The 11,785-nt window shown below is 54.8% G+C and overlaps 2 protein-coding genes across 2 annotated transcripts; both read right to left on the minus strand.

The window, feature by feature from the left end:
• Nucleotides 1-782: 782 nt before the first annotated feature.
• On the minus strand, nucleotides 783-2,962 carry BZA05DRAFT_377257 (esterase-like activity of phytase-domain-containing protein). Its single transcript, XM_051481835.1, has 3 exons — nucleotides 2,410-2,962; nucleotides 1,858-2,355; nucleotides 783-1,802 (listed from the first exon to the last, which is right to left on the minus strand). Exons 1-3 carry the CDS (start codon nucleotides 2,697-2,699, stop codon nucleotides 1,055-1,057), a joined length of 1,536 nt encoding a protein of 511 aa, XP_051336910.1. The 5' UTR covers nucleotides 2,700-2,962; the 3' UTR covers nucleotides 783-1,054.
• Nucleotides 2,963-6,674: 3,712 nt separating this feature from the next.
• BZA05DRAFT_476051 (uncharacterized protein) lies at nucleotides 6,675-10,800 on the minus strand. Its single transcript, XM_051488229.1, has 2 exons — nucleotides 9,929-10,800; nucleotides 6,675-9,770 (listed from the first exon to the last, which is right to left on the minus strand). The coding sequence occupies exons 1-2, from the start codon at nucleotides 10,529-10,531 to the stop codon at nucleotides 7,128-7,130; spliced, it is 3,246 nt and encodes a 1,081-aa protein (XP_051336911.1). The 5' UTR covers nucleotides 10,532-10,800; the 3' UTR covers nucleotides 6,675-7,127.
• Nucleotides 10,801-11,785: the final 985 nt, after the last annotated feature.

Raw genomic sequence — 11,785 nt, forward strand, 5'->3', positions numbered from 1 at the left:
GAATGGGCAGTACCTATGTCCGATCGTGGACACTGGAGTCTAGACAGGCTGGCCGCTGGTCCCGTCGCCTGGTCCCAACTCCCGTCGACTGGAGTCTGAGGCTGGTTCCTGGTTAGACTACTGGTTGCTGGTTACTGGTTACTGGTTACTGATTACTGGTTACTTTGCTGGTTACTTGCTGGTACTTGCTGGTTACTTTGCTGGTTACTTTGCTGGTTACTTTGCTGGTTACTTTGCTGGTTACTTTGCTGGTTACTTTGCTGGTTACTTTGCTGGTTACTTTGCTGGTTACTTTGCTGGTTACTTTGCTGGTTACTTTGCTGGTTACTGGTCACTGCATTCGCTCCTTTTCCTCCCTTTCCACGTTATTACACGGTGAAGAGTCACGAGTGATCCTAATGTGATTATCTCCCTCTCTCTCTCTCTGTCTTTCCCTCTCTCGGCTTCCTACCGTGCTAAGCCTGGTATAGTAGTGTGCGCAAAGACTACTATGCTCGTGACGATTTTTCTTGTTTCATCATTAGTTAATAATCAACTGCGTGCCATCATTATACGAGTGACGACATGTGAACGTAAGCTTTCCTTCGACGGACCTTTGCGAGTGAGATCTCCTGTTCCTATTCCTGTTCCTGTTCCATTCGTTACCTTGGATCGTGACCTCGGGTCGTGCACTGGGGTGTGTACTGGATTGTACTGGGAATCATGAACTGACATTGCCGAGTTTTCGGTCTGGATGATGTTCAATCAACCGTCGAATTCCTCGCATGTACATACATTGTCCATCTCATTCTATCCATTATGAACTGACGTTCTTGACATTGGCGAGTTCTCGGTCTAGACGATGTTCAATCAACCGTCGAATCCTCATTCTATCGGCCATCCATGGTAACTATTATACATATCGCACTCTACTACCTAGTATCATACACGCCGTATATCTCTTGACATCCATCATCCAAGCCATCATCCAAGCCATCATCCCAGCAAACGAAGCAAACGGATCAGAACAGAAAGCACACTCCTCCCCACCCAACACCGTACCCCTATCCAACACCTAATCCCTCCCCTTAACACTGATCTTAAACACCAGCGTCTGACTGAGCAGACTAAAGCCACTGGCATCCTTATACTGATCCCTTCCAAAGTTATAGTACCCATTCTGCGTGATAAAGTCATTATCACTGCTCGCAAAGAGGAAGTGCGCATTCTCTTCCCCGTATACGGGGACCGTAGCGAGGCCCTCCCACTTCTCATTTAGGAGGCCCTCGGCATCATTATCTGTGCCGCCGTTGATGAGTCCGAACTTCGCGAGCTCGCCAGAGAGGTTCATGTCGACGAAAGGACAGTACTCGGCGGCGACGATTTCGGAGCGCAGCACGCCCTCCGGCGCGAATGAGGAGTTGAAGTCGTCGTATTGCCCCACGAAGTTGGTGGCACTGGCGAGCGAGAATATGTCCACGTGTCGGTACAGCGACTGTGTGGAGTCCTGGCCGCGCCCGGCGTTGCCGTCGCGAGAGAGGATCAGGAAGCGGTCGTTGCCGAGGGCGTGGATCGCGCTGGAGGCGGCGACGCGAGGGTTGGTCTTCTTGGAGGGGTCGTTGTACTGCGGCAGGGGGACGGTCCATTCTCCCGCTAGAGTGGGGTTTTTGCCGGTTCGGTTGAGCGCGTACTTGAGGAGCGTGGTGTAGCGGTTGGTGGTCTTCTCGAGGCCGCCGTTGTTCACGCTGGCGGATTGCAGCAAGGTGTAGAGCGCGTTGTCTTTGCGGGAGTAGGTGAGGCCTTCGAAGCCCTGGTTGTTGGCACTGGGGAACCGAACCGTCAGCAGTGTCTCTTTTTCTATCCGAACCCAGAACTTACCGGCCAGAAGTGGGATCGATCGGATCCGGCTGCTGCTCCCTATCAAAGATCGGGGGATTATCCGAGCTGAAGTTGACGACGCCCTTCCTCAGCGGCAGCAGAGCATTCGGTGGGGCGATGGCGACATCCATAGTCCCGTTCAATGCGAAATGGTACAGGTAAGGTCCATACTCGTCCGAGATCCAGAATCCGCCCTCCTTCGAGGCGGTGTCGAGCGCCAATCCCTCCGGGTCCAGCGAGGCACGGATTCCACCCGGTCCTTCACCGCCGAAGCCGTCGCCGGGGAAAGAGGCGGCCGGAAGCGCCGGGAAGCCCGGCAGCGAGAGCGTGGTGGTCGGGTCCAGCCCCGCGAACGGCGTGCCGGCCGCGTCCGTGAAGAGGATCGTGTCTTCGTATGTGTACACCAGGTTCTGCCCCGAGGGGTACTCGCTCGTCGGGGTGAAGGTGAGCGAGAACTTGTGGACCCGTGGTTGGTAGGCCGTTGTTCCCTCCGTGTTCCTGTGAATATTAGATAGGGTCCGACATGAGGGCCAGGAATTCCGGGAAACCTACCATCCACGATCGGGCAGTGCCCAGATAGTGGCCTTGTATGACTTCCCCTTGTTGACGGCCTTCCACCCAGTGATAGAGATGGCACTGCCCGTGCTCAAGGTGTCGCCGAACTTGTCGCGGAGGTCCGACGGCAGGGCACCGTAGCCGGCAAGGCCATGGTAGGCGAAGCTCTTGCCCGCACAGGTGGTCGTATTGACGGCGGCTTCGTCACGGGGGAGGGGATTTGCGGAGGTCAGGAGGAAGCCTTGAGCCAGCGTGAGGATGGAGACGATCAGGCGTGTGGTGACCATGGTGGGCTCGTGTTACAGTGGTTTCCGGGGAGTTCTTGAGAAGTATGGGGAGAGGGAGAAAGAGGACGGAACGAACGAGGAGAACAAGAATAACGAAGAGGGCGGGGAGGACGGAAAGGGCGGGAGGATAAAGAGGAGAGTGGAAGAAGACATAGAGCACGAGAGCAGCACTGTACAATTTAAACAGGCCGGCTCGATCTGCGTTACCAAACAGCCGCGTTAATATGTTCTCCAAACGGAAGGTTCTCTTTCGTCTTTCGTGGGCGACCTCTCCATGCAGGAACATCTTCGCTCCTACGGCGTCATGGTTGACGCCCAAGGCAGCCAATTGGAGTCCCCGGCCATGGTGCGTGTTGCCCCACGTTCACTCAGCGACGGCAGGGATTTGGCGAGAAGAAGCACGCTACGGGTATATCTAGTAGGTTCCTACATATCTCTCGAGAACTCGGAAGATGCGGAGGCCTTCCGTTGCGCACCCGATCCCCGGCAGCTTCCCGCAGTGGCTCCTCGGGAAAAGACGATTCCCGTTCATCCTGGACCTGCGATGGCTGTGACTCGTGAGGACAGATGCCGTTCTGCCGGTGTGTTGCCGATCATGATTACTCTCCGTTCGCTTGCTTGCTTGTGCCACCTCGATGTGGCCGCTTCTGCCGTGGTAGGTGTGTGTTGCGATTCTGGTTTTCGTCTCGTTCTCGTTGAAAAGCCATCGTCGTCACTCGTCCAAGATATTGCACATTGGTCGTATTGGTCATATGCGCCTCTGGGCGCCTCCTCGAGTGCGCCTCTGTGCGCCTCAAGAATCCTGCTTATTCTCATACTTGCTTCTGCTTCTGTCTGGCATGTCTAGCTGGTCATCCGCTGTTTCTGCGAATGAATCAAGCAATCGAATAGTCGCACGCTCATATTTTCAACAGTATGAAGATGATGCAGTCGAGTGATCTCGAAGGACCAGGACTGCTTCTGTGCCCTCTGGAGACTGGACTGGAGACGGGAGATTGGAGACTGGAGACTGGAAGCCACCGCATCCGAGCGAGACAGCCGCGTGTTACAAAGTATCCTACGCATGTACCGGATAAGCTGCGGGCCGCCTCCAGATTTGGCAGCAAAGGACGCTAGGCGGTATCTAAGCGACCGTCATACAAGCGGCAGTCACTGCCCAACTCCTGACACAACCTCAAAATTTTACGACGGGTGGAGGGATAGGAGGGGAGCCAACCGTCTCGAGAGTGGAATCTCCACCAAAGAAAACAAATCTCGTCTTTGATCTGTTCCTTGTCGAGGAAGCTGCCTATGTGCTCTCAAAGGGCTCGGTCATCCTCCGAGCATGTAACTAGTGCCGCCATGCTCAGCAACTCGCTCGCTGCAGAATAGTTAGGTTCCGAATTACTTTCTCCGCATTACGGACCGATACCGTAGTGATCATGAGGCGGATGCCGAGAATTATGAGGATGAATGACTCCTCGAGCAGACTCAGTGATCGTGGCATTCTTGCCCTCGAACACCAAGGTTGAATGGGGAAGTGAGGACACCACCACCCATGAATGGAGAAATGAGGGCGCTTCAGCACCGCACTTCCCCATGCATTGTCACCGTAAATTGTAATCTTCCTTGGGTCCGGCTACGTCTACGTTTCCGGGAAGGGGAAGGGGGAGGGGAAGGGGAAGGAATGGTTCGCCAGAACTGCATTACGGTATTGGGATACAGGCCCCCGTGCTCCGGACTCCGGAGGAAGTTGTAGCAGCGAATGGAGCAGAAACTTCAAACTTCAGCACCCGGAATAACCCCCGCCCGCCCGCCCTCACGGCCGTCCCGACGATCTATGTCACGGCTCCGTCTCTGTCTCAGGGTTCTTCCCCCCAAACCAAGGGCGGAGACTTAAGGTATCCCAACCCGGACCGCGCAATAAAATCCGTGGGCGTAAAAGGTGGATTGAGCATGGGAACCGGTCTGGCGGAAACTGAGAGCTATAGATGTGGCGACTTTCCGCAAAGGTCGAGTGACAGCGCTGGAAGCGATGCATTACCTACCTACATATGGAGTTGGAGAAGTGTTTATCTTCAATCACCGTACATAGTAGTTACTAACTGTAACTGTAACGGCAACTGCAACTGCAACTGCAACTGCAACTTCAACTTCCAGCCTTCCAGCCTTCCAGTCTCTCGTTTCTAGGTCCAGGTCAAAGTTCAAAGTTCAAACAGGTGATTCATCATTCCGCCACTCGGCGGGGTTTCGTGGGGAAATTAGAATCCCAAAAGTTGAGGTTGAATAGCTTTTCGTGGGGAAATAGGAATCCCAGAGGTTGGGGTTGAATGGCTTTTACTGGAGCACATAGTAATAGTACTCTCCGCTTTGATGCAGTACTCGACTCTACTACTATGATACCTCGTGGCGCTATTCATCGCTATTCATTTATTTATTTTTTTGTTCATTCATTGATTGCGTGGGACCTATCTAGATCATGGCAATATCTACCCGTTCGTCCCCCCGTTTCCCCGCCACTGTCCAATCCAACTTTCGTCAGGCGGCCCGATGTGGCTTTCCTTACCCCCGCCGTGGCCTGTCCCGAAGATGTATGAGCGCACCAAAGAAATGACACTAGGAAAAGACAACTTCCACTCCCTCAACTCGTCCCTGCCTCACCGCAAGTCACTAGTCCTCGTCGCCGCTTTCTGCCTCTTCATCGGCAGATGCCATGAAGGAAGGTGTGGGAAGGAACAGCGGGCGCGAACCCGACTCCTCAACCTCAACCTCAGCACCCTCCTCCTCCTCTCGCCTAAGGTCCGCCTCCCTTTCCTCCCGCTCCCTGAGCTCCCACTCGGATATCTCACTCGCTGCATCTTCCTCCATGGCCTCTGGCATCCGTCTGCCCACATCAGTGGAGAAGAGGAACTCTAGGATGGCCTTGCTGTATCGCTCGTCTGCGAAGAGGCCCCGGATTTGAAGCGGTCTTTCCCCCTCCTTGTCTGCTTCCGGACTTCTGCCCATAGTGTCTTTTGCTGACTTTTCCATTCAAGGCAATTTTTGAAGAGGTGCTCCCGAGTCTGTGTCTTGTAGCGGCACCAGCCACAGCGGGCGTCCGGGCGCCTTTTCGTCCACTGGGGGTACTGGCCGGTGAGGTAGTGTCCTGTCTTGAGTTGGTAGAACCTTGAGGCGAAGCGCTTGGTGGCCATCTCTGGATTTGGGTCGGGTCGCTGGCCGGATTTCTTCATCGCTATTCATCGCCTGTGAATAGCCTGTGAGAAGCAAGTACTCGAGTGATATCCCAGGTGCTTGTGGAAGACAAGTACACGAGTGATACCTATCCCACATGTTTGTGAGAAGCAAGTACTCACTGATGTACACGAGTGATATCTCACACGCTTGTGACTGCAGTGGGTACTCTACTACCTAGCCGCGCTATTAATCGCTATTCATCCTGTGAGAAGCAAATAGGTACCTACACGAGTGATATCCCACGTACTTGTGACGCGGTGCACTTCCACGCTTCTTCCACGCTTCTTCACTAGCTCCACAACCGCGCCCCGACCGAACCCCCTCCACGGCCGAGCCCCTCGGGTCTCTACGGACGCACCAGCCATCCCGCGCAGCACCCAGTCACCACGATTCACCGTATCATCACCGTATCACCAACGAACGTACATATCACCGAGTATCCGTACCAAGCACCGTATTCCGCACCGTATTCCGCACAAATATCCCACATCGAGCACCATATTCCGCACTAGTTCCAATTTCCAAATCAATTGCGGTATTATGACCCCATACATTAGATGTATCCATATATACCCACCCGTTCATCCGTTTCATTCAAGTTTAAACTTTAAACTTTAGCCTCACTATTGTCAAAAAAAATATTCTATAACCCCCTTATCACCCTTTAGTTGCCCCCTCCCAAAACCTTTACCGCCCCCAGTTTAGATGGTAGATCTTTCACCCTTCTGCCAAGTGCCCAGAGCCCAACGACCCACCCACCCACCCACCATTTTAAGCCCTTTAAGCCATGGCCCAAAACCAAACAAAATTGCCCCATTCATCGCCCTTTGATGACAAAAGAAACCCCCAAAAAGCAGAGTAATAGGAAAGCTAAAGAGAGAATAGCAAAAAAAGCGGCACTCTAACCTCACAAACAAAAAAGGGTATTGCCATCAGAACAGAACAGAAAAGACAAAGCAAAGCAAAGATTATCCAAAGTTACACGACTGAAATGAAAAGAAAAGAAATGAAAAAAAAATAGCACACATTTTGTTTTTTGCTCCAGCAACGGCACAAATTATTCACCCCAAGCTAAAAACAAAAACTAAAAAAAAAAAGACCCCAGAAACACCAACAAAAGAAATGTATAGGATAGGATATATGCAACGTTTGCAATCAAAGAAAAGAGAAAAGAAAAAAGAGAAAGAGGAAAGGGAAGGGGGAAGGGAGAAGTTATTAACGTCGTGCACTTCTCGGCATGGTAGCGGATTTCTGCTGCTGGTTGGGACCCAACACCGGCGACGCGGACGGGCTGCTGTACGCGGTGTAGGGGGGCGTCGCACCACCGAGAGCAGGGCTTCCGTGCCGCAGTGGACTCGAGGTGCCACTGACCGGTGCGGAGCTCTTACGGATGGGGCCTGCTGCCGGGCTCCAAGCTCGGGGAGGCGCGGGCGACGCGCTGCGGCTTTCGGATGGCGACGTCTTTCGGGACTTGACAGCGTGGGCGCCGAGATCGAACTCGAACGGTGCTGGCCGCTCGTCAACGGGGGAGAGCAGCTGGGGCGCTTGCGATGTGGGCGAGATCGTCCGGCTGTCGTGGTACTGGTGCTGGTACTGAGGACGGTGGTATCCCGAGCTCGGCTGCCCCCCGTTCTCCGAGGTTGGAGAGGGGGTTTGGCCTTGATACGATCGCTGCGACGAACCGTCGAGTTGCAGCTTCGGTAGCTGGTCCGTCTCGGTGTTCTGTCGGACGTATGCGGGGTGCTCGTTGAGCGGCGGTGCCGCACGCAGCTCCGGCGACTCGGGAACCGTCACGCCAGGGGTATACTCTTGGAATTCCGAGCTGTCGCTACCAGCTCCGTAGTAGGTATCCTCCTCGTCGTCAAAGTTAGTGAGGACCAGTCTCCACTGCTCGGCAACTTCCCAACAGTGACTGGCGCGATAGGTCATCTCGATCTCATCGTCGGGGTTGATGCCGAGGTTGACGGCCGAGTTCATGGCACTCATCAGTCCACCACCGGTCCACATCCCGCTCATCCGCGTTTGTCGACGATTGGCACCCTTCTCCCATGGTGGAATACCCTTCACGTTCTCGCACAGGAAGTATTCGCAACCGTCTCCGTACCGCAGTCCGCCGCCGTCGACAACACCCAAGACCAGTGTCTGTAAGACACAGTACATGAACACCCACGCACCTCTCCTCGCACCGATAAGCTCTTCGATGGGCTTCGAGATGCCAAACTCCTTCTCCATGGTAATATACGCCTTCACCAGCGCGTTCTCGGCGTACTGCTCGTACGAGTCCTGGTTGTACGAGTTCTTCAGCAGCTCGTTGATCTCCTCTTCGCGGATCTTCTTGTTCGACTTCGAGAAAATTCCCATCTTCCTCTTCTTAAGTGCGGAAGGCGAGCGATACGGCAGACGCGGCAGGTCGAACGGCATTTCCGGCTGGACGGGGACACTGCATTTATCGAATTCCCCCATGATCTTGCGGAGCACGACTCTATGGCGTTCGTATTGGTTCTTAATCTCATCGGATTGGTCGCTGTCCGAACCTCCCTGGGTGCCCTCGAAATGGATCCTCTCGCCGTGTAGCCATTCCCTATCGACGGTGAGGTCGTACACGCAGCACAGATCGTCGTAGAGCCGTTTCAGCACGACACGGTTCAAGCCGCCAGTCTCCGAGAAGCCACCTCCCTTCCCGTGTTTTCCTCCTCTGGGTGGCCAAGATCCGAATACATGTCTCACATGCGTGTTCACCAGTGCTCTCATGCGGTCATATCCGTTGCGCCAGCTCTTGTACTCGGAGTATCGCCCCTCGCCGACCCAGACGGAGGGGAATTCAAAGTCGGTTATCCGGTCGTGGATGTTGACCAAACGGATGTTGACGAGATCGTGAGTTGCCCGTTCGAGCCGATTCTTGGTGGTGCTCGACACGAGGGCAAGTCCGGGGTGATTGGAGATCTGCCCCCATCTACCGGCGGCATGTATAAACGCCTCATGGTATAGTCGCTGTGATCGCCACTTCTCGCCCATTATCAGCGTCTCGACAATCGCTTCGTCATCGTTGCGGATATCATCCAGCTTTAGCTCTTCGACGTATATGTCCAAGTACATCTGCACGGCCTGGGCCCGTTGGGTGTCGTTCTCACCATCGCCCAAACCGAGTCGCGCGTTGAGTATCGCAAACACGTCGAACGGCAAGTGTTTCGGCCGCGAAGCCACCAGATAACCGCCGGTGAGGAACGCGAACACATTTCGGGCATCGATGAAGCGTTGTAGCGAATCCTCGGCATCGGCCTTGGTGTGTTTTGGCTGCGGCTTTTTCGATTTCTTGAGCGGAGTGACAGGTCGTGAAGTGTCGTCGTCCGCCGCCGGATAGTAGAGCTTGTAAAACACGCCGGTCTCCTCCTCGCTGGAGGTTTCCACCTTTTGCGGGGGCTCGACATCTCGCGGCGGGTGCGTGACCGTGTGCGAGAATGTGTGTTGCTCCGACGAATTCCTGGGAGATTTCGAGGTGGGGGATAGGTTGTCCGAGCTCTCGCGACTGATTGGTCGCTCTCCGTTCACCGCGACGCCGATCGTCGATGGCTCGTCATCGGGTGTGCCATCGGCTGTCGCATCATCCAATCCAAGCGACGACCCATCCAACGCCGGCACGCCGAGTTGAAAGCGCTCGCTCATGGGTGACGTCCTGCTAGCCCCTGACGTTGACGTAGCCTGTGGTTGCTCGACCTCGACCATGTAGCCGCCAAGACAAGCGAACACAGCAGGGCCCGAGTTGATGCGGAAAACCGGGTTCCCGTATTTGCTGTTCTGGTTCTCGGGGTGGGTGAGATATACAAGGGTGTCGCCGTTGTCGTCCCATAGCTCCTTAGCCTATTTTTCACCGGTCAGCACACCTGCTTTCTCTCCGCGAGGATCCACCGCTCAACGTCGCAGCTCGGATGATCGGATACGAGCCAAGCCAAGCCGAGGCACACCCAGACAGCCAACCAGCCAGCCCACTGAAAAAAACACAGAGCAGACCAACATACCCGTTCTCCGCGCAACAAAGGCCCACAGTCATACGACTCCAAATCTTGCGTGTTCCCACGCGCGAGCCTCCACGCGAGACCCGAGCCTAGCTTGTCGAATCGCGTATCACGGCTCTTCCGGGCCGTGATCACCTCGAGTGGTGTGGTGCTGAGGTTTACGGAGGAGAGGTTGAAGTTCGATCCGTGTGGTGTTACCGGTCTCGATCCATAGCCGGAGAATCCCGACGAGGTTCCGGGTCGCGAGGGGAGCATCCCCGGCGAGGGTGGGAGAGGGTAGAGGTACGGCGCGCCATTTCCGGAAACCGTCGGGGTCAAGGTGTCGCCATATCCCATGTCCGGGGGAGCGAGAGTGTGCCGCGAGGCGACCGACGAGGTGTTGACCGAGAGCGGTGTTCGTGGGGTTCGGAGGTCCAGCGCGGGAGGAGGAGTACTGGTGGCCTGTCCATCGGGAGCTAGCGGCGGCGTCGGGGGGGCATTCCCTCGAGGCAGCCGTGTCTCGGATGCGTTGAAGAAGTTTGTGATGCGCTTCATCGATTGCTCAGCACCTTCAAAGAATATGGTGCTCTTCGGCCTGTGTAACCGTGGTTGCCTGGAAGACGACATATTGCATTAGTATGTTGCCAAAGTGTGCCGCCCGTTTGTGTGTGTGTAACGGCGTTTTGCGAAAGCGATGGAGAGTGTTGGGAGAGTTTTCGTATATACGAGGATCGGGCTGAGGGGCATAGGGAAGTTCTTGTAGAGTAACAACACTGCGGCTGCCGGACGCTAGGATTTCGAACAAACCGGTGACTAGGGAGGGGGGGTCGTGGACGGGCGAAGCCAAGGTATAAAGGGTAATATAAAGGCGAACAGAGAGCGGAGGAGGGTTACGCACGTACCCTAGAAAAGGGATTACGGAGAAGCAATACTATCCCGGAGATCGGGTCCTCAGACGAGACGAGACGCAGGGGTGCCGCAGTCCGAGCTGACGATGATGACGGTGACGATGTGGATGTGCTGAATCTAAATCCGAGCTTGCAAGCAAGCAAAGCACACGAGCGAGCGGACTCGCGGGTACGAAAATCCCGTGGTCACGGCAGACAGACAGGCAGCAGGCGGTAGTCAGACAAGAACCGGAGGCTTCGTTTTCGATGAGCCCGACTTGTCAGCGGTTCGTTTCTGATCACGATCTCCGTGCCGTGTGCTGGTCGACAGTAAATAGGCAGGCAGATGTAGCGAATGATATTGCAGGTATGCGAGTTTCGGCGGTTCTGGTTGCAGATATCCGATGATACGGGGTGGGGAGGTGTGTGCGTGCCGGAGTGACTGGAAGTGACGGACTACTTAGATTCTGACGTCGTATGGGTCGTGGTAGGAAGCCGGCTAGATGGCGATTGAAACTGATAGAATAGATGTTTTGATGATGATCGGCCACGGGGCTGGGATACGCCGAACGAGTGGAGGACGTGGTCGACGAGAGAGTGAGCGAGCGATGGTGTGTGTTTGGGAAGCGACGAAGTGAAGGGCAACGAAGTGAGAGGGCAAGGGATGTTGATCTGTGCGGTGTATTTCTTTTTCTTTTTCTTTTTTTCTTCGTTCTTTTTTTTTCTCGTTCTTTCTTTCTTTCTTTTCTTTATTTCTCTTGACATGAGGGCTCGTTCGCAGCCAACAGCCAGCCAGCACACGGCCAGGGTCTCGTCCGGATGCTTTTTTTCTTTCTTTGGACGCCAGTCCAACTTCCAAGACGCTGCTTGGCTCACCACCACCACCACCACCACCACCACCACCACCACCACCACCCGGAACTTGGAGACCATGGCCCGCTGTGCACCTCCAGGTCCACCACGTCCAGACATCCATCCCGCTTGCAGCCCACCA

The sequence above is a fragment of the Tricharina praecox genome (genome assembly GCF_024521635.1).
Source record: "Tricharina praecox strain CBS 144465 chromosome Unknown BZA05scaffold_23, whole genome shotgun sequence".
Classification (NCBI taxonomy): domain Eukaryota; kingdom Fungi; phylum Ascomycota; class Pezizomycetes; order Pezizales; family Pyronemataceae; genus Tricharina; species Tricharina praecox.